The 27,189-nt window shown below is 62.3% G+C and overlaps 3 protein-coding genes across 9 annotated transcripts; 1 reads left to right on the top strand and 2 right to left on the bottom strand.

The window, feature by feature from the left end:
• Positions 1-651: 651 nt before the first annotated feature.
• On the top strand, positions 652-5,482 carry FPGS (folylpolyglutamate synthase). The gene is made up of 15 exons (XM_071454023.1): positions 652-781; positions 1,675-1,803; positions 1,903-1,956; positions 2,067-2,131; positions 2,206-2,320; positions 2,405-2,482; positions 2,754-2,815; positions 2,918-3,020; positions 3,107-3,184; positions 3,261-3,408; positions 3,487-3,585; positions 3,767-3,917; positions 4,020-4,095; positions 4,427-4,493; positions 4,589-5,482. The coding sequence occupies exons 1-15, from the start codon at positions 683-685 to the stop codon at positions 5,014-5,016; spliced, it is 1,752 nt and encodes a 583-aa protein (XP_071310124.1). The 5' UTR covers positions 652-682; the 3' UTR covers positions 5,017-5,482.
• Positions 5,332-17,518, bottom strand: ENG (endoglin). Of its 2 annotated transcripts, none has more exons than XM_071454021.1 (15): positions 17,342-17,518; positions 12,809-12,966; positions 10,547-10,681; positions 9,795-9,960; positions 9,452-9,608; positions 9,168-9,297; positions 8,757-8,928; positions 8,532-8,674; positions 8,262-8,399; positions 7,940-7,984; positions 7,110-7,220; positions 6,775-7,020; positions 6,538-6,601; positions 6,342-6,443; positions 5,332-5,947 (listed from the first exon to the last, which is right to left on the bottom strand). In XM_071454021.1, exons 1-15 carry the CDS (start codon positions 17,397-17,399, stop codon positions 5,778-5,780), a joined length of 1,995 nt encoding a protein of 664 aa, XP_071310122.1. In that variant the 5' UTR covers positions 17,400-17,518; the 3' UTR covers positions 5,332-5,777. The 2 variants fall into 2 exon arrangements, with proteins under 2 accessions (XP_071310122.1, XP_071310123.1); XM_071454022.1 differs by having other exon boundaries at positions 5,332-5,967; positions 17,342-17,494.
• A 2,478-nt stretch (positions 17,519-19,996) lies between these two features.
• AK1 (adenylate kinase 1) lies at positions 19,997-24,813 on the bottom strand. 6 transcript variants are annotated; one of them, XM_071454109.1, is made up of 7 exons: positions 24,657-24,813; positions 23,373-23,413; positions 22,208-22,243; positions 21,539-21,702; positions 21,220-21,336; positions 20,506-20,697; positions 19,997-20,217 (listed from the first exon to the last, which is right to left on the bottom strand). In XM_071454109.1, the coding sequence occupies exons 2-7, from the start codon at positions 23,380-23,382 to the stop codon at positions 20,152-20,154; spliced, it is 585 nt and encodes a 194-aa protein (XP_071310210.1). In that variant the 5' UTR covers positions 23,383-23,413; positions 24,657-24,813; the 3' UTR covers positions 19,997-20,151. The 6 variants fall into 6 exon arrangements, with proteins under 6 accessions (XP_071310210.1, XP_071310211.1, XP_071310212.1 ...); XM_071454110.1 differs by having other exon boundaries at positions 23,373-23,416; positions 24,636-24,803; XM_071454111.1 differs by having other exon boundaries at positions 24,705-24,782.
• Positions 24,814-27,189: the final 2,376 nt, after the last annotated feature.

Raw genomic sequence — 27,189 nt, 5'->3', positions numbered from 1 at the left:
TCTTTGGAAAAATAGTCGGTTATGAGCAATAAGGCTGTTGAATTGTGCCACTGTGGATAAACATGGTCCGGTCCCAAACAGCTGCTGTGTCCCTCCTGTCGCTGTGCTGCCTAAGCGGAGACAGCGTTGGGAGTCTGCAGGACAGCACCCGGCCTTTCCGAGGGCAGTGCGGGTCCGGGCGGCCTGAAACCCCCGTCCTGTTCCTGGGGAGCTGGGGGGCTCAGCTCCATCAGCGCTGTCTTCCATTAACACACCGGTACCGCTGCTGCGGGCAGCCCCGGGACTCCGCTGGCACCGGGCCGGGGCGGTGCTGCCGGCCGAGGGCTGCGGAGCTCCGGGGGGCCCTGTGCCCCAGCTTGGGCGGTGAGGGGCTGTAGGGCCATGTGCCTGTGCTGACATCACAGACAGGACTATGCCTGATGCTACGTCCCGAGCGGGGCGGCCGGCCGGGACCCCGGTGTCCCTGCCGCGGTGTCCGGATAGCCACGGGGGCGGGGGCCTGGCTGCCCCTCGCAAAGATGGCGCTGCCCCCTCCCTCATGCGACGTGGCGCGCGCTGCCAGCTTCAAAGATGGCGGTGGCGGCGTCGGGGGGGGGAAGGGGGGGGGGGGGTCCGTGACGGCCCCGCCCCCCTGCCCTGGGCGGCGCGCGCGGTGCGCGGGGGCGGCGCGCACGCGGCGGGGATGGTGGCGCGGGGGCTGCGCGCGCTGCGCGGGGCGCTGCGGGCCGGGCGGCGCCGCTTCAGCACGCGCCCCGCGCGCGCCCCCGCCACCGACTACCAGGTACCGCGCGGGGCCGCGCGCCGGGCGGGCACGGGGCCGCGCCAGCGGCGGGGCTGCGGGGCCGCGCGGGGCGGCGACAACGCATCCCGTCCCCTCGTCCCCTCCTGATCCCCCCTCCGCCGCCCCCCGCGGCCCCCCGCCGTACCGGCTGCCGCCCGCCACCGGTCCCCGCTTTCTGCTAGGGTCACCCCGCAAAGCGCCGTGCCCCGTAGCAGCAGCGGGCGAGCCCGGCCTGCAGCGGTAATCGCGGCGTGTCCCGGCCGCACGCGGCTGCGCCGGATGCCGTGGGGATGGCGGCGGTGCCCGGCGTGGAGCGGTCCCGCTCGGCAGAGCTGAGCGCTCCCGGTGTCAGTGCCGCTGTCTGTCCGTTGTCTGGGTGGAGCGTCCCCGCACTGGGGACATGGGTTGGTGTCCCAGCTGCCGGGTCCTTCCTGCAGCTCACGTCCCCTCGGCGTGGCTTTGGGGGGCTCGGTGACAATGGTGACCTCTCAGGCGTGCCGTGCCGTGCCGGTGCTGCGTTGCTGCTTCATTAGCGCCGCTCATTAAACACCAGCCCTTGGAGCGCTGCCCGCTCCGGCCGGCGGCGACCTTGTCCCCGTGGGCAGCGCTGGGAGCCGGCCTGGCCCGTCCCGTGCCCCAACGCGGGGCCAAGGGGCGCCTGGGGAGGGGCGGGTAACCCCTGCCCATAAGTAGCCTGGCCCCGTGTCGGGATCTGGCGCTGCCGGCACATCCCCGCGGCACCATGGCAGAGATGCTGCCGGCCTGGGTGACCAATGACACCGCCGAGGGGACTGAGCCCGAAGGGGTGGGTCAGGGTGCAGCGGGCTGTGGGCAGAGTGGCCACAAGGCTGCTGTGTTGGGCACTATCCCGACTGCTCTGGGCGTCTTTCCAGGATGCAATCCGGATGCTCAACACCCTGCAGACCAATGCCAGCTACCTGGAGCAGGTGAAGCGGGAGCGTGGTGACCCCCAGGCCCAGCTGGAAGCCATGCAGGGCTTTTTGGAGAGGAGCGGGCTGAAGGTGAAGGGCTGATCCCTGTTCCCCCTGTCCTGGTAGCAGTCCCGCCATGCTTGGTGCTGGCTGCCCTGGGGGTCTCACAGGGTGGTTGAACTCTTACAGGTCGAGGACCTGGATCGACTGAACATCATCCACGTCACGGGGACGAAGGGCAAGGTGAGGCGGGCGGGCGGTGCTGTGGGGGGCTCAGGGGACACTGCTGCTGTCTGTGGCTCTGTTTTTGCCCCTGCTCTGGAACAGGGGGTTTAACACAGCTGTCTCCTCAGGGCTCAGCGTGCGCCTTCACTGAGTGCATCCTCCGCAACTACGGGCTGAAGACAGGTTTTTACAGGTGGGCATGGGGTCAGGAGGGTTTTGAAGGGCCAGTGGGGCTGTGCCTGACTGCCCCCTGCTCTGTACCCCCAGCTCCCCTCACCTCGTGCAGGTGCGCGAGCGGATCCGCATCAATGGGCAGCCCATCAGCAAGGACCTCTTCAACAAGTACTTCTGGCTGGTCTACAACCGCCTGGAGGAGACCAAGGTGAGGCAGCTGGGTTTGTGGGGGTGCTCCCTCCCTTGGGTCCCCGCTTCCAGGGTCGTGTGCTCACCCTGCTCTGCCTGGCAGGACCCAGCACACGCCAGCATGCCGGCCTATTTCCGCTTCCTCACCATCATGGCCTTCCACGTCTTCCTGCAGGAGAAGGTCAGTGGTGGTGGCCTCCAGCTTGTGACAGAAATGTCAGGTTGGTGGGGACCTCAGGGAGGGGGGATTTGGGTCAGAATTTGTGTGGATCAGGCTGTCATGGCTGTAAATGGGATGCTGTGCCAGGTGGATGATGCCCCCACAAACAGGGGTGTGCTCAGGTGTGGGTTTGGAAGGGCTGGTGGCAGCGACCTGTCTCCAGCCACATCCCTGAATCCATGGGGGCATTTCTTGCTGGTGGCTCTGATCGCTCATATCCCTCTGTCCCCAGGTGGACCTGGCAGTGGTGGAAGTTGGCATTGGTGGCACCTATGACTGCACCAACATCATCAGGTAGGAGCTGGCAGGGCTGAGCCTGGCCCCAGGGCTGCCAGGGCCTGATGTCCCCATGGTATAGGGGGGAACAGCAGGGACACTGTGATGCTGCATTCCCAGGGCACCAGTCGTGTGTGGGGTCTCCTCCCTGGGCATCGACCACACCAGCATCCTGGGGGACACCATGGAGAAGATCGCCTGGCAGAAGGGGGGCATTTTTAAGGTAGGGAGATCTGGTCTTCTGTCTCCTGTTGTGTTTTTGGGGTGTGTTCCCCCACGTTACCCTGAGCACCCCCATGTCCTCCCCAGCCTGGCGTGCCGGCGTTCACCGTGGCGCAGCCGGAGCGGCCGCTGGAGGTGCTGAGGGAGCGAGCCCAGGAGCGCAAGGTGAGCTGCTGGTGGGGGTGTGGATTGGGGGGTACCCCATCCCATGGCAGGGGGGCTCAGCCTTCTCTCCCCACAGTGTCCCCTGTACCTCTGCCCGGAGCTGGATGACTTTGAGGAGGGCTGCCAGGCGCTGGAGCTGGGGCTGGCAGGTGCCCACCAGCGCTCCAACGCTGCCCTGGCCTTACAGCTGGCACGGACGTGGCTGCAGCGCCGCGGCTGCCAGGGTAAGGCACAGGGATGGGGATGAGGGCCAGACCCCACCAGGGCTCCTGAGGGCTCAGTGGCATGCCTGTCCTGCCTAGGTCTTGGAGAGCTGAAGGAGGTGCCACCAAGCACGGAGCTGTTGGGGGGACCAGTGCCACTGGCTCCTGCCTTCCAACTGACTGATGCCATGATCCAAGGTGCAGTATGGCCATGCCAGGACCCCCTCCCTCACCGTGTCACAGGGCATAGCAGGGCCATGCTGGACCCCAGCCCGTGCCATGTGTGCTGGAGGGCACACTCTGCCCCACACTGGATCCCCACGGGGTACCAGTGCTGGGGAGGGTATGGGGGTCCCAGCCATGCCCTGTGCTCCCCCAGGCCTGCGGGACACAGAGTGGCTGGGCCGGACCCAGGTGCTGTCCCACGGCCCCGTGACCTGGTACCTGGATGGAGCTCACACCACCAGCAGCATCCAGGCCTGCGTGCGCTGGTTCCGCCAGGCCGCCCTCAGCCAGGACAAGCCCCATGAGTAAGGAGAGGATGCAGAGGGGGGCACACCTCGTGGGGGTGTGGTGGTGGTGGTGCTGCAGGTCCCCTGGGGGCACGGGCCACTTGCCCTTTCTCCCTGCAGTGGTTCTGAGGTGCGTGTGCTGCTCTTCAATGCCACAGGCGACCGGGACACGGCGGCGCTGCTCAAGCTGCTGGTGGTGAGGTTTGGGGGGCACCGGGGGGGTCACTGTGCCCGGGTGCCTGGGTTCTCTGCCGGTTCTGGGACCTGCTTTGCTGAGGGTGCAGGGAGCCACGAGGTGGAGCTGGCACCCTGTTTGTCTGTCTGTCTGTCCACCCATCCTGCTGTCCTGGGGTGTATCCCACCTCAACTGCCCCCTGCAGGGGTCTCACAGTCCTGGGTGTGGGAGGGGACGTGGATCATCCCCTGCCCCATTCCCTGTAACCCCGCTGGTGTGGGACTGCCCCAGTGGAAATCCCATGGGTGGGTCCTGAGGGTTCACACAGTGCTGATTATTCCTGCTTCTGCAGCCCTGTCACTTTGACTATGCTGTCTTCTGCCCCAACTTCACGGAGGTGTCGGTGGCCAACAACGCAGGTGAGTGATGGGGAGACAGGGCCTCCCCCAGCTTCCCTTTCTGATCCCTCCCAGCTCCCCCTGCAATCCCTGACTGCTGCCTCCATCCCTCCCAGACCAGCAGAACTTCAACGTGACGCTGGAGAACGCCCTGACCCGCTGCCTGGAGAACCAGCGGACATGGACGAGGCTCCTGGAGGAGAAAGTGGGGCAGGACCCCTGGCTCCCATCCCCGCTGCGGGTGGGGGGGCTGCTGCAGCCGGCCCCCGCCCGGGGCTCCCTGCTGCTGGTGCCCCCAGCCCCCCGGCCCCTCAATTCCCCGGCGCTGGTGTTCCCGTGCCTGGCGCAGGCGCTGCGCTGGGTGGCCCAGGGCAGGGACCCCCAGCTGGCCGCCCCCACGGCCTCGGGGGCTCACCCCCACCCCGCGGCCAGCAGCGGGGCCGTGCTGCTGCGGGAGGCGGCGGCCGTGCGGGTCCTGGTCACCGGCAGCCTGCACCTGGTGGGAGGAGCGCTGCGGCTGCTCGAGCCCGCCCTGTCCCAGTGACAGGCACGGGGCTCGGCACCTCTGTTTACATGAAGCACCAGTTTAGCCCCCGGTGATGCTCAGAGGCATCTGGAGGGGGATGTGGGGCTCCCCCCACCCCATCCTGGCTTGGCTGTTTTCACCCCAGTGCCTTCTGCCTGTGCCCTTCCCGGGACACTGTCCATGGGGGGATGCTCCTGGTCTCCATCCCCGCCCTAGTCAGAGTGACTGGGGGACCCCCTGGGTTTGGGGAGCTGCCCCAGGCTGTGATGAGCTCCAGTGCCTGGTAGGTGGGAGCCTCAAGCTAAAGTGGCAAGGCTCAGCGTCAGGGCGCAATTAATTTAACATAGGGAAGGTTTTTATTATTATTGATAAGAGTTTGTAACTTGGACGGGGAGCTGGGGGGAGTGGTGGGTTCTGCCCATCGTCCTGTGGGAGGGCAGCAGCCTTGCACCATCCTCCACAAATAAACCTCTTGCTGCTCCCACTGGTGCCTGCTGCCTTCCTGGGGGGAGGCAGGAGGGGCACGGGGGTCACCCCAAGTGCTGGGGCATGTCCAGGGGGCGCCCACTTCTTCTTCCCCCCCCATTTGATGGGGAGCCTCGTGGGAGGTTTTGGCAATAGCTGCTCTTTCTGCCTCCCCACTGCAGCGGGGGAGCCCAGGGGGGGTTACAGGGTGCCCCCCCCCGGTGTGGGCTGCCCTCAGGGGGCCAAAGCATTCACTGAATGAGTAATGGAGGCCCCCTCTGGGCTCAGCCTGAGATTTGGGGCGAAAAATCAGCTTAATGGCACTGGGCTGGCTCCCCAAGTCCGTTGGCCGGGGGCTGTGCAGGCTCAGGGGGGCCCAGGGGCGTCAGGCCATGCTGCTGGTGGAGCAGGGGGTGCTCTGGGTGCTGCCAATGCTGTGGTTGGTGCTGCTGCTCTCCGAGGCTGGCGCCGTGCTGGAAACCGGCTGCAGTTTGGAGATGGGACCTGGCTCACACCGCCCGCCACGGGGAACACCAAGGGGAAACCACACTCAGGGCAAACAGTGGTGGCCTTGGCTCAGCCCCAGGGACCCTCCAGCCCTCGTGGATCACTCCCCAGCTGACCCCTGAGCCCCTGGGATGGAGATGAGCATGAGACACCAGCAGCAGGAGGGAGGGCAGATGGCAGAGGGGACCCGGAGGAGCTGTAGACACCTGGAGCAGGGTTATTCCCCTATAGCACTGTACACATGAGGAGCAGCCTCGTCTCTGACTCATCTGGGGACTTTGGCCAGGAGGGAAAAATGGGCAACCCAGTAAGGGACACTCAGGGGGCCCCCCCATCCCACCACGGGGGCCCCCAGGGTGCTGGATACTCACGGGTGTGTGAGTAGATGTACCAGAGCACGGCAGTGAGGAGCGCCCCGATGAGGAAGGCGCCGAAGGTGATGCCCAGGACAGCACCCAGCCCCAGCCCACGGTCTGTGGGAGGACAAGGCTATCAGCACTGCCACACTGGGAGAGTCCCTCTCCCCTCCCATTCCCATCCTGACCACCTCCCTGGCCCTGAACTCACAGTTGAGCGGCCTCCAGGCATCCTTCACTCTCACCTCCAGCACCTTCTCGAAGATGGTGTCGTTCTGTGGAGGTGGAGGTTGGGGTGAGAGGGGGGAGATGTGCACCCCCAGGCTCTGCAGGCCAGGGAATGCTGCTCCTGCATGGGCTCCATCACCCAACGGCGTGGGACAAACCCATCAGACTGCAATGGGACCAGCCTGGTGGCATCCCAGGGTGGGGAGGGGGTTACACTGACCTGCAAGCCGGCCTTGCACCGCAGGAAGGCAGAGAAGGGGATGTGCCCACCCTCAGGAACGCTGTAGGTGAAGCGGAAGCGCCAGACCTTCCTGCCGTGGCTGCTGGGGGGCCCCTCCAGCACAGCCACCCCTGCTCCCCGTGCCTCCCCACCCTGCACCAGCAGCACAGGCTCCCGCTCGGAGGCCACCAGCCAGCACTCCTTGAGCTGCAGGTCAGCTGGGTGATCCATCCACCGCATGGACGCCTGCACGGGTGGGAGCGGGGCACACGGTCAGGGTCGGTGCCCCAGGCAGGGCTCACTGCCCCAGCCTGGGCTCTGGACAGTGGCAGTACCTGCACAAAGGCCTCCTTGTTGATCTCCAGCTCCGTCTGCGGCGCCTTGAAGTCAGCGGTGGGGAAAAGGCGCAGGAAGAGCTCCCGTGGGATCTCGCACTGGAAACCCACCTGCAAGAGGGGGGCAGCACTCAGGGGGCACCCAGCACCTGTCGGAACCCAGGATGTTCCTCTGGCTGCCCTGGAGGGCTCGAGACCCTTGCAAGGGGCTCAGAGACCTTGGCACAGATGTCTTTGACTCTTCGATTTTAACCCATGGAAACAATTACCAACTTTGTGTGAGGATTTACAAGCCACAAGAGTTTGAGTAGAATGATAGTTAACTTGTCACAGGGTGAAAAAGTAGAATTTTGGGGTTTTTAGAATGAGGATTCAAGAGGAAAATGGAGGAATCTGGGTGTGTCCTGCCTTTCTTCTTCTTCTTCTTGGCCTCCATCTTCTGCTGTGATGGTGGCACTTTTGGATTGGTTTAGAGTAGAGACAGACTGTCTAACATAGGTGATAGGTATTGGAAAATTACTGTAAATAAAGTACACATAGTTTCTAGTATAAAAAGCCAACACCACCCCAAGGGCAGTCAGCGTGCCTCAACCCGACCTGCTGGACAGATCTCAGCAGGTCCAAAAAAGAATGTGATAGATAAGAGAGAATAAACAACTTTGAAAACCAGAACTGAGGAATCTCAACTTCTTTGGTTGCAAGGCTGGGAAAAAAGACCCTTTAACACCCTGGGAGCCATTCCAGCAACACAAAACCCGAGAAGCACCCAGCTGGCAGTGCCATCTGCACCTTCTCCCACCCCTGGACATGCTGGGAAACCTGGTTCTTACCCGCACGCTCCGGAGCACGGCATCCTTGGCCAGGCTGAGGATGAGCTGTGAGAAGGCAGAGGGCTGGGTCAGTCAGGTGGTACCCATGGATGGGATGGGATGGGATGGGATGGGATGGGATGGGATGGGATGGGATGGGATGGGATGGGATGGGATGGGATGGGATGGTCCCACCCACACTCCCCCCCATCTCAGCCCTGGCCTGCACTATGATGTTTCCAGCCATGCAAAAGCAAGGAGGTCCTGGTGGAGAAGCCCCCCCTCCCCTTCATGGGCCATCAGTGGGGCTGGAGGCAACACCCCCAGCTAACCCCCCTCTCACCTCATTGTTGGCATAGCCCCTGCCCTCCAGTGAGGTGCCACAGTGGCTGAGGGGGCTTTTCAACATGAAGTGGGTGGCATTTTTCTCTGCCTGGCAGCGGATGTCCCTCAGGGTGATGTTCACCACGTCCTTGATGGGCTGGGAGGAAAGCACACTGTGGTCACCCACTGACTGGGGACAGCCCTGTGCCACCCACCCCAAGCACCCAGAGGAAAATGAAACTTCTGAGTGATTTTGGTGGACATTAGCACCTCTCTCCACCCTCCTCACCTCCAGGTAGGACCTGATGATGACAATCTCCATGGTTTCATCTGTGCACTTCCAGGGCTTGAGTGTGCGCAGCACCTGGTGGGGCAGGTCTGGAGGCTGTGTGATGACAGTGGAGGTGGTGCTCACAGGCGTCTCGACCGTCTCTGCAGGACAGGGAGATGGGGGGGCTGAGTGGGAATGCTGGAACCCCCATCCCACCCAGCCCTGGGCTGCTGGGGGCCTCACCATGCTCGTGAATCTGCAGGCTGATGTGGGTGCTGGCAGGGATGGCAGAGTAGGAGGCAATGACAGTGTAGTTCTTCTCAAAGGCTTCAGCAATGAGGCCCTGCTCTGTGTCAGGCAGGGGATTCCCAGGGATCAGCATGGGGAAAAGAGGCATCTTGTAACTCCCAGAGACCTGCAGTGAGGAGAAAAGGGGGGAACACAGAGGGGCTAAGTGGAGACAGGGACAGCTGGGGGTGCGCAAGGCAGGGTTCATCCCAGTAATGAGGGCTTGCAGCAAGGGGGCTGCCATTTGCCCATGTCTAATGTCTCCAGGTGCCCTCCTGCCACCTTCCCCATGACACCAGCATCTCCTGGGCACCTGGCAGACCCCTCGGTGGGGGTGGTGGGGAAAACATGTTCCCCTCAGCATACCAGTAACTGGATGTTGCACTCTGCGGAGAGGAACCAGGTGAAGTTGGCCTTGCTCTGCAGGATGAGGATCTGGTTGCCAGCAGAATTCTGAGAACAGCTCAGAGACAGGTTCACCCCTGAGATGGAGGAGCTGCAAAACCACAAGACCCCCATTCTCAGCATTCCATACCAGCCGGTCCCACATCCAACTCGGGATGTGGGGCTCAGCCTTTGGGAAGCCCAACACCTTCCCAAGCATCTCCAAGCATATCCCCCTGCCTGTCCCACTGCTGGCACTGTGGTACCTGGGCTCCGACTGCAAATGGATGATGTGGGCAGCCCTGGTGCTCTGGGCATCACTGCGTGAGCAGCTCTTCACCCCGTGGAAGAAGACCTCAGCCTCAAGGTGCAGAATGGCATTGAAGTTCTCCTGGGGAGTGCACTCTGGAGGGCTGTGGGCATCTGTGTGGGTGGCAGGGTGATCAATACTGGGCTCAGTGGGTGGGAGATGCTCAGGGCCAGGGGCATCAGTCCCTATGGCATCTCCCTGGGAAGGTACTTTGCCCCAGGAGGTTGTCACCCTTCTGGAACAGGAAGACCATTCCTGCCCACTCCAGCCCCCCAGTGCTAACCCCCAGCCTCACTCACCTTCTCCCAGGTGGAGCTGGAGCCTGCGGGGGTCCTGCAGTTCACTGTAGGATGTGATGCCCCCATAGGTAGCCAGAGCCCAGGCCAGCAGCTCCTCCTCGCTGGAGATGATGAGTGGCTCAGGGTTTGGTGCTCTGTTGGTGCTCTCTGGGATGAGGCGGGCGTCCTGTGGGCCAAGGGACAGCCTAAGCCGGGGTGAGGAGCAAGGTCATCCCTCCCTTACACAGGCTGGCATGGGGAAAACAAGGAAAACCTTTCCCCTCCGTGTGCAGGATACAAATGTGAGCCTAAAACAGGTGAGTGTCCCTGGAGCCTGGGCTGGGGGTCACCCCAGATAAGTGGGGATTTTTGGGGCTGTGAGCTGGGAGCAGCGAGAGTGGCTGGTGGCACAGGGAGGGCTCAGCCCACTTTATTATTAGCCACAAACAAAGCAGGAGGTTTATTTTGCTAACAAAGCGCCCGACCCCGGCTCAGCTCGCTGGAGCCAAACCCCATCCCTGACCTTCCTCCCGCCGGCCGGAGGAAATGGGAGCTTTTTCCAGCCCTGTGCGTCATTCCCTGCCTGGCCAGCGCAGGGCTCAGCGCCGCCAGCAATGCTCGGGAGCGTCCCCTCCTCTCCGGGGCACCACAAGCATCGTGGCTGCTGATCAGGGGGACCAGTCTCCACCAGTGACCCCCTCAAACATCCCCATGGGTGGCCCGAGCCCTGCTGCCCCCCGGGGTGGTTCCTGTTGTGGGGCTGTGGCACTCACGGTGCGGATGATCAGGTTTGAGCACGGGGAGGTGATGGTGGCAAAGCAGCGGCTGCAGAGGAGGATCAGCACTGCTGGTCGGCTGCAGGCATCGGCTCGTGGGGTGACTGTCACCGTCAGAGGGGCAGGAGAGGCCTGGGGGGAAGAGGAGAGTGTCACCACTGTGGCCACCAAGCCCCAGCTGCTGTCACCTCCCTGGCTGCCCCCTGGAGCCCGAGGGAGCAGGGAGAGCCCTGAGGCTGGCCCTGAGATGAGCCATGGCTGGGTTTAGGGTCAGGGATGCCATGTGTGTACCTACACTGGCAGGGCAAACACGCCCTGGCTCCCCCAGGTAAGGGACCAGCGAGATGCCCACCTGGAAGATGGTGTTATCCCCACACTGGTGTCCAGGACACCACACATAGTGAAGTCTAGGCACCCCCTTCTTAGGCACCAGGGCATCCTTGAACTAGAGACTAACTAGAGCCTAATTAATCTCTTCACTGGCTGTGACAGTGTCACCCCACTGGGGGCTGGGGTATCCCCACACTGAGGACTGGAGCATCCCCACCCCGGGCACCAGAGCATCCTCACTGTAGGTACTGGGATATCTCCCACTGAAGACTGGAGAATCCCCACCCTGGGCCCTGGGGCATCTCCCTGGCAGGTTTCCCAGCCCCATCCCAGCGCCGTGCAGCCGCTCCAGGCTCAGGTGTGTCCGTGCTGCAGTGCAGGAATGCCTGGGCACAGAGGTGGCACACACCATTCCTCGTGGCTAGCACTGCCTGGTTGCCTCTAGCCGGAAATCCGGATGGGGAAGTCAAAACTCCAGGCGCTAAGTTTGGCAACTGCTGCCTGAGTAACTGCTCGCAAAGTTCCGAGCAGAGGGAGAGGAGAGGGCAGGGGAAGCCAGCCGGGGACGGGGCGGGTGGAGGCTGCTGCCCGTGCCCTGCACAGGGCTAGCGAGGCATCCCGGCCTCCTGGCCGCGGCCCCGTGGCAAGCGTGGGTGGCCAGGGACCCCGGGTGGCCCCGAGTGTCGGGGAGGAGCTGGCGGCTGTTTTTCCTGCCGCGTGTTTTGTGGCGCTCCATTGTTTGGCTGCGCGAGTGGCGGGAGCCTCGGCGCTCCCCGCCGCCGCCTTTCGGGTTATTTTTTTTCTTTTTCTTCTCTTTTTTTTTTTTTTTTTTTTTTTTTCATCGTGGGGATCTGCTTATAGAAAGCGGCTTCCAGTAATTCTTCTATAAGTGGAGCCGTGTCCCTGCCCAGCTTCCCCCGTGCGCCGCGGGGCTCAGCGCCGCAGCCGTGACATCAGTGCGTGTCCCCTGTCGCCGCTGGTGACAAGCCCGGGGCACCCCCGGCCCTGGCACCCGTCCAGGATGCCAAGGCCAGGTTACACCGGGCTAGGCCAGAGGGGTCCTTGCGAAACCGACCCTCCCCAGCGCCTCCTGGTCTGGCTCCCCCTCTGCTCCAAAAGCAGAACTGGGAGAGCTGGGAGGTGGCAGGGAGGGGGGAGTGTGGCGCCAGGGCTGGGCCAAAATCGGGTGCTGGGCCCCAGCCAACGTGAGGGAAGCCTGTCTGTCCTGCAGAGCTGCCATGCAAACCCGTGAGCTGGTGCAAACCCACCCAACAGTGCCAGCCAGTGCCAGCGCTGGTGGCCCTGACACCGCCCTTGTCCCAAAGCACCCTCAGTGTGGTTATCACCCCTCAGCATGGCCATGCCAGCTCTGGCAGACAGGTTTCTGCTCAATTGGACACCTTAAAATGATGTGCCTCCTTCATCGCTTCACTCTTTCCTCCATGCCTCCCTTCATCCCTCCTTCCATCTCTTCCTCCATCTCTTCCTCCATTCTATCTTCTGTCCCTTCCTCCCTTCCACTTTCCACCCATCCCTCCCTCCCTCCCAAGTGTGGTCACCACTGGGTACCTGTGGCTCTGCCCAGCCCCTGAGCCAGAGCCAGAGCCAGGCCACCTTCACAGAGAAATGGGGTGTCCTGAGGTGTCCAGCACAGGAATATCTGCTTTGGCAGCATGGGCTATAGAGAATTTGCCTCCAAAATCTTTACATTCCCAGCAGGGGCAGAGATGCCCAAGGCTGTGCTTGGAGGAGAAGCTTGGACAAGGTGCCATGGAGGAGGTTAATCCACTGCTCCTTAATTAGAGGAAGGTTTTCACAGCTGGACACTGTGCCAGCTGAGGGCAGTGACAGGATGGCAGTGCTGTGGTGACAGTGTGAAGGACAGTGTAAGGAATTCTGCGGGGATGTACCGGGACCCCTCTGGCTCACCTTGGACCACTTGACGCTGAGCACATGGACTTCATGGTCAGTGCCCATGGAGCTGTTGCTGACACAGCCCCGGGGCACCGTGCTGGTGGCATAGGAGAGGGTGATGGATGGCTTCTCTGTCACGGGCTGCAGGTCACAGCCCTCGGCTCTCCCGGGGCCTGCGTGGAAAACAAGAGACCGTCAGTCCCTGCCGCACGGATGTGGGGTGACACAGCACGGGGGGACACGATGCAGGAGGGGGCTGAATCCCTGCCAGCGCCGGCGCTGCCCCCTCAGCCTCAGCCCCCAGCCCGGCGTCAGCCCGGCCCCTCCGGGACCATCGGCTACGTGTCCGCCACCGCCAGCCCCCTCCGCAACCCCGTTAATGACCCTTGGATCCGGGCTGGAAAAATCCACTGTCCCCGCTCGGCGCTGCCCGTGCCAGAACTCGCACCCAGCCGCCCCCAGGGCCGGGGCGGTGGCGGAAGCCCCCCCCGCATTCCCCGGCCGCAGGAAAGTGGGAAGCGCAGGTATGGAAATGGCTGTAAAGCTCATCCTCCCGGCCGCTGAGGCGTGAGCTTTGCCCCATCCCAAAGCCCCCGGCGGCGTGCGGCGAGCGGGGCCGGCCGGCGGCTGCCAAGGGAAATCCTGAGCGCAAACAGCCATTTGAAGGCCTGATCCTGTAAATCCCCACGTGCCTCGACAGTTTCCTCCCTGCCTCAGGCAGCCCTGCTGTGGCCGGGCTGTCCTTAACTTGGCCCCGAGGAGCCGTCTGCATCCATGGGTGCTGCCTTCCAGGGGGCTGGGAAGGACAGATCCCCATGGTCTGTCAGCCCACAGCTGGGCTTCTAGGGGCCTTCTATGGGGAGACAGTGCCTGGGATGCTGTGTTTCCTTTGGAGGTATCCACTGAGTTCTATCCCTTCCCACTCCAACTTTTCCCATCCCTGGTGGCTCCAGCCAATGCACCAGGAGGTGACTGGACCAAACTCCAGTCCACCCAGCCACCCCTATCAGGACTGGGGCTACAGGGTGTTATGTCACAGACATCTTTTATGAAAAATCCTTTCCTTAAGGTTTTTCCTCCTGAGAAGCTGAGAGGCCTCAAGAACAAAATGTAAACAATGATTATCTGCTGCCTTTGATTGGCCCATGTTAGTTGTTCCTAATTAATGGCCAATCACAGTCAGCTAGCTCAGACTTTCTGTCCGAGACACAAGCCTTTGTTATCATTCCTTCTTTTTCTATTCTTAGCCAGCCTTCTGATGAAATCCTTTCTCCTATTCTTTTAGTATAGTTTTAATATAATATATATCATAAAATAATAAATCAAGCCTTCTGAAACAGAGTCAGATCCTTGTCTCTTCCCTCACCCTAAGACCCCTGTGAACACGGTCACAGTGTGATGCTCCAGGTCACTGAGTTTTTGGGATCAGCACCCTGCAAAAGGCCATTCCATGCAAGCCGTGCCCATCACGGTGTCCCTGACCTGTGTCTCCCTGCTGGGGTGGCCCGGTGGTGGCGGCGGGGTCACGGCACAGACCCCCGGTGACGCCGCCGTGGGCCCACCAATTGTCCGGTGCTTCCTCCCCCCCGCGCGGCCGCAGCATCGGGAGGAAGATAAACAGCCGCTTATCTGGGCTCCGCAGGCTGCGTCCCTCTTCCCTTCCACTCCTGCCCCGACGGCACCGGGCACGGCTCCGGCGCTGCCGGGCACAGCACGGGCAGCCCGTGGCTCCCGGGGGAGCAGCATCCCCCGGGATGGGCAGGCAGGGCTGGGGGCCGCGGCTGGGATCGCCCCCGGCAGGGCAGGGATGCCGGCGGAGGGGATGGTGCCAGGCGGGCACTGTCTGTCTGTCCCTGGGGAAGGCAGCGGGCTCCAGCATTATGTCAGGATCAGATAAGGGGGCTCAGCTGGGCCGCCGGGGCGATCAGATAAGGGCACTGTTATTTTTGTACTCCAGGAAAGGGAAAAAAAATTAAAAGGAAGAAAGAAAGAAAATCCACTTTATGTTTTTCCAACCCGCATTCTCCCTTGCTTTGGTGCTGCTGAGATCAAGGAGCAGGGATGGTCCCACTGTGGCTCCCCCGTGGGTGAGGGGCTGGGGGAAATTCCTGGGATTTTGGGAGCAGAGAGCAAAGCTGGGGTGTGGGGTGCAGGGCAAGGGTGGCTCTGGCAGTGCAGGATGCCCATGGGATGGGCAGCACCACTTTGGCACCCTTGCATCTGGCTGTGTTGCCTTGGTACTTGTGTAACGAGCTGATCCAGGACAGGAATGGGGATGGATCCTGCACTGAGAGGGAATTGGCATCCCCTGAGCCACCACTGGCTGTTGGACCATGCTGAGGTGGCACTGGGGGGCAGATGATGGGGTGGATGGGTCCAGACTTTGAGCCTGACACAAACCACATCATTCCTGCCACTCTCTAACTCAGACAGGTGCCAAGAAGCCTCTCCCCAGAGATGGGAGGGGTGACCCAGCACCATGCTCACCCCACGGGGAGCAGTCCTGGCCCCTGTTCCCCCCTCTGGGATCTGGCTGTGTCTGTGAGACACCCTGACACTGCACCCACCAAGAGCACCCCAGAACAACATCACTGCATGCACCATGGACATCCCAGTCCCACATCACTGCACCCACCATGGACATCCCAGCCCCATAGCACTGTGCCCACGGCTATGGGGCACTCAGTCCCATAGCACTGTGCCCACTGTGGGCTCCCAGCCCCAGAGGCTCCTGTGAGGAAGAAGCAGCCACAGGACAGGATGTGGTGAGTAGACAGGTAGGCAGGATGGGGACCACGTGTCACAGGTACACAGGACATGGAGCATGTAGCACAGACACTCAGCATGGGGACCGCATGGCACAACTGCATAGGACAGTGACAATATGGCACAGTCATAGAGGATGGGGTCCATACAGCACAGCTGCATCCCTTAGGGGTGGTATGGCCAGAGGAGATGATCTGTTTGTATGGCAGAGTGACACAGGGACCATACAGACACATACATTACAGAGCACAGGGACTGTGTGCCACAGCTATGTTGGATGGGAATCATTCAGCACAGATAAATAGGACAGGGACCACAGAAACACACATTCAGGGTGGGGACCATGTGGCACAGCTGTGTAGGACTCAGCCCATACAGCACAGCCCTGCTAGGGCATGCATGGCACAGCCACATAGGGTGGAGACTGTTGGGGATGAATACAAACGTCATGGATGCATGGCACTGCTACATAGGACACAGGTGACATTGCACAGCTGTGTGGGATGAGGACCAGATGGCACAGCTGTGTGGTATAGGGACTATACATCACAGACAGGGAGGACAAGGCCTCTGTGGCACAACAACACAGGATGTGCCACACATATGGCACAGCTATAGGATGGGGACTGTACAAGAAAGCGACAGAGGACACAGACCTTACTGCACATCTACATAGGACAGGGACACCATGGCACTGCCCTAGGGCAGGGACAGTGGCACAGCTATAGGATGGGCACCCAGCCTCACAGTTACACAGGACACAGACCTTCCTGTACATCTACAAGGATGGAAACTGTATGGCACAACTACAGGGGACATGGCCCCCATGGCACAGCCTCACGGCGCAGGGACCGTCTGGCACAGCCACCAGACAGGGCTGTGATATAAGAGAGTGGGCACCAAGCCTGGCAGCGGGGCCACCCCAGCACCACCCATGAGCAGTGACCCCTGAGGTGACCAGGAGGGACCAACCCAGCCAGGACACTCAGTGCTGCTGGCCCCAGCCTCTCTGGGCGGCTGCTGCCTCCCCAGTTCCCTTCCCCCTGCCAGCAGGCGCTGTCCCCGAGTCCCCCAGCTCCCTGTCCCCCAGCTCCCTGTCCCCCAGCTCCATCAGCACTGGGGTCCCTCCCTGAAATTCCCCCTGTGGCTTTGCAGGGATCTCAGCGTGGCTCCGACTGCTCCCGAGGTGTCTAAGCCCCCTGCTCCCATTTAGGCTTTAAGGGTTTTTCTCGTTTCTCACCCCCAGCTTCATCCCCACATTCCGTATGAGGTTTTAAGGGTTTTTTCCCATTTCTTTCCAGCTCCGGTCCCACATCCTATGTGAGGACATAAGAGTTTTCTCCCATTTCTCCTCCCCATCCCCTGGTCAACCCCTCCATACTCCGAGGTGATGGGGACCAAAGCCACCCCCGCTCCCCCGTGTGCCACCGTCTAGGTCAGGACTCAGCCACGGCGCCTTCAACACCTCCCACGCCCAGTGACGCAGCCGGGATTTCGGGGGTCCCAGGGAGCGGCAGGGCTGTGCTCGGCGTGTTCCGGGAATCGGGGTGGGTTCGTCCCTTCCCACACGGACGCTGCTCCCTAAACCTCCTCTCCCGGGGGGTTCCCGGGGGTGCCAATCTGTGCCTGTGCGGGCACAGCCGGGACCCCTTTGGCCCCCGCTCCGGAGTCCCCGGTGGTCCCGCCGCGGCTGTCCCGTTCCCGGCGGTCCCGTCCCGCTGTCCCATCCCGCGGCTCTCATCCCCGGGCTCCGGTTGCCCGGTGCCCCCCGTCCCCACTCACCCGGGCGGCCGAGCAGCGCCAGGAGCAGCGGCAGGAGCGGGACGGAGCGGGGGCCCATGTCCGCCTGCGGCCGCTCCCCGGGAGCCAGCGCCGAGTGCGGGCGGCGGCAGCGGCAGGAAACCGACTCCCTTCGGAGGAGGGTCCGCGGCGGAGGAAATGCCGCTGGCGGCGCTGGGGCCGGGCCGGCGGGGCCGGGGGGGCGGAGAGGATGGACCCCCCCTCCCCCGGAGGCGCCGTGCCTCAGTTTCCCTACAGCGCCGTGCGGGGCTGCGCCTCCGGAGGGGGCAGGAGGAAGGCACTGGTACCCAAGCTAGGTGCCTCCAGGGCCTCCCAGGGCTGGCACTAGTGAGTGGAGGGTTGGACACAGTGGTTCTGGTGAGGTCCACCCACCCAAATTATTCCCGAGCTGCCCCAGGCCATGGGGAAGGGGCTGCCCCCGACATTCAGCCCCCCCTGCTCCCGGTCAGCCCCCTGGCAGGGCCACCTTGGCTCAGGCTGGTGGCTGCCCCATGGATGCCCAGGCTGGCGGGCAGGTGGAGGCCCCCGAGCACAACTCCCTGCTTTGTCTGTACCCTCGGCCAGGCCACAGCTGGGGCTGCCCGGACACCCCCACCCGGCAGGTGGGCTTGGGGTCAGGAGATCCCCTGGGACAAGGGGGCCTGGGTGAGGGAGGCACGGGCAAGGGGGCCAGGGCTGAGCACGGCTGAAGGGGCACCAGGGACCCCCTTGTGTACTCCTGCCCCATTCCTCCCCACACCTCTGCTGGCCGAGGTGAGAGCCCTCACGCAGCAATCAGTGGGGCTGGGACCCTCACGCCGGGGGTGGGCGCAGGTCCCTGGGGTGGGGTCGATTCATGGTTCAGGGGCATGGGGACAGAATGGAAACGTGCCAGGGAAGTCAGCGACCCCTGTCCTCAGAAGCCAGGCTGGCCCCGGAGATGTCTGTGACCGGGGTGAGCAGCAACCATGTCCCATGACAGAGCACTGCCATCTCCTGGGGACCGCGGGGACGGGTGCTCACCCGGGCATGGGGACGGGCATGGGGACCGGGACTCGGCACGGGATCCTCTGGGGCCCTCGCACCCCTCTCTCCGCGGTGACACCACAGGGCAGTGACTAAGAGACCCTCGGTGATGGGCACTGGGACGGTGGCAGCCACAGTGTGACAGAAGGAGGGTGGCCGTGGCTGTGGGGGAGCCACATGTGCAGCCCCCTGCACCCATTTGGCCCAATATCTTCCCCCCTCGCAGCATAGGGGATGGCCTTGAGATTTCAAACCAGAGGAAAAGCATCTAAACATCAACACCAAGCACTCAGGGCTGTACTGGGGAGCAGAGCAGGGCTCCTGTCCCACTCCCTGCCCAGGGAACCACCTGGGGAAACTGAGGCACACTCACAGCACACCCACAGAGGGCTGGAACCACCAGAGAGATGTCTCTCCCCACTCCTCAATTTGAGGCCGTGCTGTCCCAAACCACACAACCCCTCTGCCTCCTTGTCCCACCAGCACGAGGCGGGCCCCAGCCCTGGATCGCTGTCCTGGCAGTGTCCCAGCCCGGCCGGATGGCTGCATCCTTCCTGCCCGCCTGCCTCCCCGCAGTGCCCCGCCTCTGCCAGCGGCCCGTGGCCCCGGAGCACGGGGCTGACGTCGGCCTGACTGGTGAGTTTGGGTTTTCGTCTTGGGGAGTTTTGTTTTTTCCCTGCTGGCTTCCTTTCTCCGCTCTGACTCCTTGGCCTCGTGGCCTTGGCTGACCCCAGCGCTGCCGCCCCTCCTGCCCTCCCAGCCCCCTGGCTCCGTGCCCAGCTCCCAGCAGCCCAAAAGTAAAGTGGTGGGGGGCCCTGCTGGGGTTGCAGCTCTGCTGCCTCCTGCCCTCACTGTGGCTGGGTAAACTCTGTCCCCAAGCTCCACTGCAGCCCCTCTGCTATGGCGTTGTGCCTGTGTGGTTCTGTGGGTGCTGGGGAGCCCCCACATCCCCTGTCCCCCACACCAGCACCCCCAAGTGCCTGTCTGTTGGGGTCTTGTGACTCACCACCAGTCCCCCAGCCAGGAGGACACCCAGCCTGGTGGCTGGGCTCACCTGGGTGTCCCCAGAGCATTCTCTATGCCCCAGGGTAAGGGCTGAGCTGTGAGTGTCCAGGCACAGCAGGACAGGGAACACCCCACTCCAGGGCATTGTGCCTCTACCAAGCACCACAGCGCAGCCACCGCGTACCCCAAAAACCCCTGACAGCCAACAGAAACAAGGAAATGCCAAGGCATGAAAGTGCTGGAAATCCCCATCCCAAATCCGGTCGCCTCCAGCCCCTGGCAGGCAGTGGGAGAGCTGGGAGGCATGTGCAGGACACACACCCAGACACCAGGGGGTTCAGCAATCGGGACAGAGCGAGGGAGGCCGGGACTGGCTGGAGGATGCCGGCGCAGGCTCCCTGCAGGCACGGATTGGGAAGCCGGGGCGAGCGGCCGGGATGCTCCCTCCCTTCCTCTGAGCGCAGCATCCCGCTGCCCCGGCGGGATAAACACCCGCTTCCTGCCCTTAATCAGCTCCAGAGGGGCTGGGGGGAGGACAGAGAGGCAGAAAAAAAAAAAAAAAACAACCCAAAACCTCTGGAAAGAAAAACTCATTTCCTGCGACAGAAGAAAAAGATAAAGTCTGGATTCATTACAGTGAACTTTACTGGGGAGAGACGGGAAAGAGCCAAACACAATGTCCTTGAAATTTCCTCCGCACGGCTCCGTCCACGAAAACAGGATAAAGCCGCTTCCGCTGTCTCTGCTGGAGTGCACTGGGGGGAACGGGGGCCGGGGGCTGCTTACAGGCAGTCAAGGTGGGTGCAGACCTGCTGGAAAACCTCCTCCACAGAGCCCTCGGCGTTGAGCTGGGTACAGAGGGGACAGCTGGGGGATTTGCCCGAGGGCTCTCATCCGAGAGCAACTGGAACTCCCAAGGATGCATTTTGGCCATGGGTGAAGAGACCAGGGCTCGCTTAGGGCAAAGGGGTGCAGGCCATCCTTGGAGGGGGTCGCGGGTCAGGCCCATCCCAAACTAGACAGGATTGAGTTTTCCTGCTTCCCTCATCATCCCCATCTACCCCTTCCCCTCCCCTGGGACACAAGCCCCAGGCTGTGGGGCTGGGGGTGCTGGCATCAGCCGCGTTCCCGCTTACCTGGCGGACAATGCCTCTGCTCTTGTAGAAGGCAATGACAGGCTCAGTGGCCTTGTAGTAGGTCTCCAAACGCTTCTTGATGGTCTCCTCATTGTCATCCACCCTCCCGCTGGTCTCTCCTCTCTTCAGCAGGCGTTTCACCATCGTGTCCTTCCCTGCATCCACGTAGAGCAGCAGTGTGGGGGGCGCGATCTGTGCACAGAGGGGACGTGGCTGTCACCACACTGAGTTGGTGTGGCTCTGGTTTGGTTTGGGGGGTGGTGGTGGTGGTCAGCATGAGGGTCACAAATGTCCCCACACCACCCTCTGCCTCCATCCACATGGGTCTGGGGGCCAGCAGGACACAGAGATGTCCCCACACCATCTCCTGCCTCCCACTGCTTTGGTCTGGGAGACACCAGGACACTCTTCCACTGGCCTCTAGGGCCAAGTAGAGGAAGGCAAAGGCACACTGCAGCCAAGCCCTGGCTCTCTGCCACCACCATCATGTCAGCACTGCTGTCACGCTCTGTCAGCCTGAGGACACCCTGGTCTCTCCCGCTGTGCTCTGGGCACAGGCTGTCCCGAGGCAGGGGGACCTGCTGCCCAGTTTAGACCCTTCTGGGATGTGATCTCTGCTGGGATGGGGAGCCCAGGCTGCTGCTGGATTGAGTCCCTGTGCTAAGCTGGTGTGTGGCACGGCCCAGCACAGCACAGCACGGCACCAGTCCTCACCTTCTTCTCAAACTCCTCTCCCTGCTTCACCTCGCGGGGGTATCCATCGATCAGGAAGCCCTTGGACACATCTGCTTTGGCCACCATGGCATCCCTCAGCATGTCCAGCACCGTGTCCTGGAGGGGGAGGACAGAGCTGCTACAGCTGATATGGGACAACAGGACTCCCGCCCAGCATCCCTGGGTCCCTGCAGCAAACCCTGCCCTGGGATGGCAGGGCCAGAGATGCCTGAGCTGTGTGCTAACCATTACTGTGGTGGCCCCACTGCCACCCCTGCACACCCCATAATGTGAGAGCTGGTGGCTGGTAGGGACTCACCAGGGGCACCAGCTCTCCCTTCTCCATGATGGCCTGCAGCTTCTTGCCCCGCTCCGAGCCTGAGCTGACCTCTGCCCGCAGCAGGTCCCCCGTGGACAGGTGGGTGTAGCCATACTTCTGCACGATCTTCTCACACTGTGTCCCTTTGCCCGAGCCAGGGCCACCTGCAAGGCACGCGTGTGCCCCCAGCCATGGGTAAGGAGAGGGAGGGTACACAGGAGCAGCAGCACAGACACACACGAGCCCTCAGAGCTCAGTGACATGTCCGTTGGTGTCCCCAAGCCCAGCACCAAGGGGATGGACAGAGCTCCTCGTGGTTGCCCAAGTGCTTGGGGGTGACGTGGGCTGCTGGGAATTGGCATGTGGGCACCACACCCTGATGGCACCTAAGGTTTTGTCACATTACCTCCCAGGGATTTGTTGTCACATCAACCCCCACTGGTTTACTGCCACATTACCCCAGATGCTGCCACCCCATGCGTGGCCAGAGGTGCCCTCCTGGGGGCACCATACCCATGTGGACTCAAGGAGCCAAGCTGGAGCCATGGCCATCCCACAGTGCCTGGGAATAGCCCAGTCTCAGCCTCCAGTCCTGTTTCCCCAGCCTAGAGGTACAGGGAAAAGGGCTGGGCTGACCCCACCAGTGACAGGATCCAGACACAGACTTACCCACCACAAAGATGATTTTGTGCTGCTTGAGCTTTTCTGGAAAAGAGAAAGAAAAAAAAAATTATCAAAAGCCAAAAGGTCCACCAGGGAGTGAGGTGTCCCCAGGGGGTGCCAGATCCAGGGCAGGCATCCCTGGGGATAGAGGGGCCCGATCCAGGAGAGTCCTGGGGGGAAGATGGAGAGGGAAGCAGACGTGTGTCCTGGTCACCTGGGCAGGCTGGGATGTGTGGCCACGTCTGAGCACAAAGACCCCATGGCACCTCGGCCATGGGGCTGGAATTCCAGTGCCACGTGGTGTCCCAAAGGTGCTCATTGTCCACGGCTCCACTGCAGGCAGGGACTGGCCTCATCCATCCCTGTGGCCGGCTCCTCACCCCGCTGGGCTAACTGGGGCCATGGCAGCCTCGGCTGGCACAGCCACCTCGAGCACCTGGCACAACCCCGGCAGTCCCTGGACCCCAGCATCGGTGCCTGGACTTGGTGGCCGCTGTGCAAGTGGCACTGAGCGCCCCATCCCCTGCCCAGCACCCTGGCACAGGGCTCTCAGCACCTGTGGGGTCTGTGCACCAGCCGAGGTGTGGGGTGATGCCAGGGTGTGATGCCGAAGGGGGAAGCAGAGCTAAAAATAAAGTTGAGCTGCTCTGGGGCCACTTTCCCATCTCCTGATTACAGCTGGATGAAATTTCAACTCCTTGGCACCCAGCACTCCCCAGAGCTGGGGATGGAGCCAAGAGTCTGGCAGGGACCAATGGGATGTGGGGCATGTGGGGGGGCTGGAGGGACATGGGGAATGGACAGAAGGGAGGGAGGCAAGGACACAGGGGCACGTGGAGGGGGGAAGGCAAAGAGGACCAGGGCTGCACATAATGGGGACAAATGCAGGGACAGAGGCAGGGAGGGAAGGGGAATGCAGAGGGGGTGGATACAGGGGGGCCAAGGGGATGGATGCAGGGGGGACCCAAGGGGTTGGATAAAAGGGGACAGGGGCATGCAGAGGGGATGGGTGCAGGGGGGACAAAGGGGATTAATTCTAGGGGGGGACTGATGCAGGGGGCAACCAAGGAAAAGGACACAAGGGAGACAGGGAGATGCAGAGGGAATGGATGCAGGGGACACTGAGGGGACGGATGCAGCTGGAATGCATGCAGGGAGATGGATCACTCACCTGTCGCCATGCTGATGGTTCAGGCACAGAAGCACTTAAGGCTGCCAGGAAAGAGAAGGATAAACAACTCAGCACATCAGGTCACCAAGAGTCTGGGGAGGAAAAGGGTCTCCCTTTTTGGCCATGATGGTGCCCAGCTTCAAGCCCAGACTGGGGGGATGGGAGAGAAGACACAACTCCTGGCTCGGCCCAGGAACAGGGAGCTGAGGGATCCCTGCTTCTGCGGCCATCACTCACCTGGCTCCCAGCAGTCACCCTCCGCATCCGGCTGCGGTAAGGGCATCCCCATGCCGGGTGACGCGTGGTGACGTTGCCGGCTTCCTCCCCTGCCCTGCCCACATCCCAGCCTGGGGTGCTGCCCGACAGCAGGAAACCCGCTTGGGATGCCCGGTGCCACCACAACACCGAGGGATGGAGGCAGCACCCCCAGCTCCCCACGGGCTGGTTTTAGGGGGGTGTCCTAAGGAGGGGGGTGCAGCACCCCATGGCACCCCCAGGACCTGGAGGGTGTGTTTGGCCACCCCACCTGCCCACACCCAGCCCCGCAGCACCCGAGCTGCTTGGCCACGGTGCGTCACCCCGAACCGGCCGGACGGGGTGCAGGGAGGGGGCATCCCGCGGCCAGAGGAGCCCGCGGCCGCTGGCAGGTCGTGTTACAGCCTCGAAAGGGCAGGGGCTAAGAATGGCCGGGCTGAAACCGGCACCGGGTCACATCCCACCGGGTCACATCCCACCGGCGCTGCGGGGACAAAGTCCTGACATGTCCCCCAGGGGCTTTGGGGAGCGCGGGACCCCCGGGTCCCTGACTATGGGGGTGCTGAGCCCCAGGACAGCTGGCAGCAGTCCTGGTGGGGTGACAGGGGGCTGCGGGCCTCAGAGCGAGCTGCGTGCCTGGTCCAGTGCGGTGCCACGGGTGCCGGTGAGGGCGGTGTGCAGGTGACCGGTCCGGAGGCGATGGGGGGCGCTGACCCGCTGGGGCCGGGGCTGGGGAGGGGGCTCAGGGTGGGAAGGGGGCTCAGGGTTCCCTTGTGCCTCCCCAGCCAAGGCCCTTGCGGGCTGCACCCGGGGGTGCCCCAGCGATCTCAGCTCCAAGCCACCCCTCCCATCCCATCCCATCAAACGGAAGGGGAATGCGCGCCGCAGCCCCTCCCGGGGACCGAGCCCCGCACCGGGCTGCTCCAGCGCCGCTGCAGTGCCCCCGCCACCCCCGGCAAGCGCCAAGCCAAGCCCCCCGCGCTGCCCGGGCCCGCGGTGCCCACCCCGGCCCGGGGGTCCCGCACCGACCTGGCCCGGGGGTCCCGCACTGCCCTGGCCCGGGGGTCCCGCACCGACCTGGCCCCGCCGCCGCCGCCGCCCGGGCCCGCCGGTACCGCTATTTATAGAGCACGGCGGCGCGGGGCACGCCGGGAGCGCGCGGCACCGGCGGCGCGAGCGAGCGGCGCGGGGGCACCGGGAGGGACGGGCGGGGACGGTCACGGCCGAGGCAGCGCCGCCCGCACGGGCAGCGCCGCGGAGAGCGCGGTTAAACCCTCCCGGCTCGGGGGTGCGGGACCGCCCGCGAGGGGAGCCCCACCCGGCCCGGCCCGGGGTGTCCGGGGCGCCTCCGCCCCCAGCTCCTCGGACGGGAATGCTTGTCGTGTCACTGTCCTCTTGTCGCCTCCCCTCTTCTGCCCCCATTCCCTTCTCATGTCCCCATCCCTATCCCCAGTGCCCCTCCCTGTCCCTGATGTCCCCATCCTTGTCCCTAATAGCCTCATGCTCCCATCCCATCCCTATGCCCCTCCCTAATGTCCCCATCAATCTCCATGTCCCCATTCCCATCCCTAGTGTCACCACTCTTGTCCCTAATGTCCTTATGTCCCCATTCCCATCCCTACTGTCACCACCCTTGTCCCTAATGTCCTTCTGTCCCCATGCCCCCACCCCAGCTCACACACCCCTCTCCCTCAGCTCCAGGGGTGTAAAACCCCGCGGGTGTTGTGTCCTTGTTAACATCTGCTCACTGAGAGATGCTGGATGCCAAAGCCAATAGTACAGGTTTTATTTAATGATAAAATGTGAGGTAGAGAAAGAAATAGAAAAGAGGGATTGTGGATGTGGGGTAGAGAGAGAGATCAGTGAAGCAGAAGATTGTCACCACCTGTGGGTCCCTCAGCATCCCACTGGTCCTTCCCCAACCTGGTGTTTGTGGTGGTGGGGGTCCCGAGGTTGTTGAAAACTTCTCACTATTTATACATTTTTGCAAATGAAGGCATTAATGCTCATTGGCTACACAGCTCCTTCATTCCATTGGTTAAATGATTCCCTCTCTTCTAATGCTAATTAATCCCATGCTCAGTCTCTCTTCCAGTCGAGTCCCTGTCAATCTCCCCGTCAGAATTACCTTCCACCCAGCTGGAGCTGATCCCATCCACCAGTTACCTGGCTGGCTTTCCTTGTGGATTCTTTGTGTCCTTTATCAGTGACACATTCTTCTCCCCCAGTTTTATTTACCACCCCTAATCTGAGATAATGCTCGGACGATAGCACCACCTTTATCTTATCTCAAATTCCTCTAACAATTCAGCAGGGGGAAGAGGAGCTTCGGTGGCTGCAGGTGCTGTCTATCCCATAAACTGGGGTGATCTGTTTGACCAGTGACATGTGTATGAGCAGCTGCCCCTGCACAGCCCGTCTGGATGTGCCAGACCAGGCTCAGAGCCAGTGCCATGGTGCTGCTCCCTTCTGTGCTCATCTCTTGGCAAAGCCCTTCTGTGCCACCAGACTTTAGACAGGCAATGGTGATCTCCCAGTCCTGGCACTTACCTGCCCTTCCTCCTCCTCTGTGGCTGCAGAGACCCCATCCCAAGACCCTGTGACCCCAGGGCACCTGGCTGGGGGTGACACAAGCTGGGGGGGTCTCAGGTGTCACCTGTCACTGTCAGAGCTGGAGTCAGCCAGGGACTGGACATGGATCCTACCTGGACATGCTGGTCACCTGAGTGCCCAGGGACCGTATGGCTGGGGGTCACTGCCTTCATCCCCAAAAACCCATGCAGAGCCAGGGCTCAAGGTAACAGACTGCAGCAATATTTATTCCTGTACAAACAATTACAAAACATGGGTGCCCCACTGCTTTCCCCAGCACTGAGCCCCCCAAAACCCCAGCCACAGCCAGAGGGAAACTGAGGAATGGATTCCTGCCAAGGCTCAGCACCCAAACACACCATCTTCAGGTGCTTTCCCCAGATCAACTTCTCTGCTGCTGAGAAATTAGTAACAAAGTCCTGTCCCAGCCACAGGGTGCCAAGAGGCACCACTTCCCCCCACTACCTGCCCACTTCTAAATTGTTTATGAGCAGCTGCTGGCTCTTTGTTTCCACTAATGAGCAGCCCCTGCTCACTCCTTCATCCAGGAAACCCCAGTAGAAACCCCAGGATTAGAAGCAGGAGAAAAAAAGCCAAAACCCCCTAAAAGCTCCCAAAAATCCCATCTTTCATTTAGAAAAGGTTTTGGCAGTGTGGGGTGCAGAGGTGCTGGGAGGGGCTGGCGTTTTTGAGGTGCTGGGACAGGGAGGGTGGTAATGTCACCCCTGTGGGGTCCCACCAGAAACTGTGGGGTTTTGCTGTGGGAAGGATGACTGAGGACTGGGATGAGGGGCTCGGGATGGCAGGGGGGGGCTGAGCTCCAAAAGGGGTCTCCTCACCCAAATGTTTAAGGGAAAGAGTCTCTGTGGTGACCCCAGAAGCTTTGCAAACCAAAACTGAGCCGAGGGGACCTGGAACCCCCTTACACCCTCACAGGGGCTACAATGTGCATGGACCAGGATGGGGCAGG

This window comes from Agelaius tricolor, unplaced genomic scaffold (assembly GCF_023055355.1).
Source record: "Agelaius tricolor isolate 1412-34295 unplaced genomic scaffold, bAgeTri1.0.p SCAF_38, whole genome shotgun sequence".
Lineage (NCBI taxonomy): Eukaryota > Metazoa > Chordata > Aves > Passeriformes > Icteridae > Agelaius > Agelaius tricolor.
Note: the sequence above shows the minus strand (reverse complement) of the source record. Positions and strands in the feature narration are given on the sequence as shown.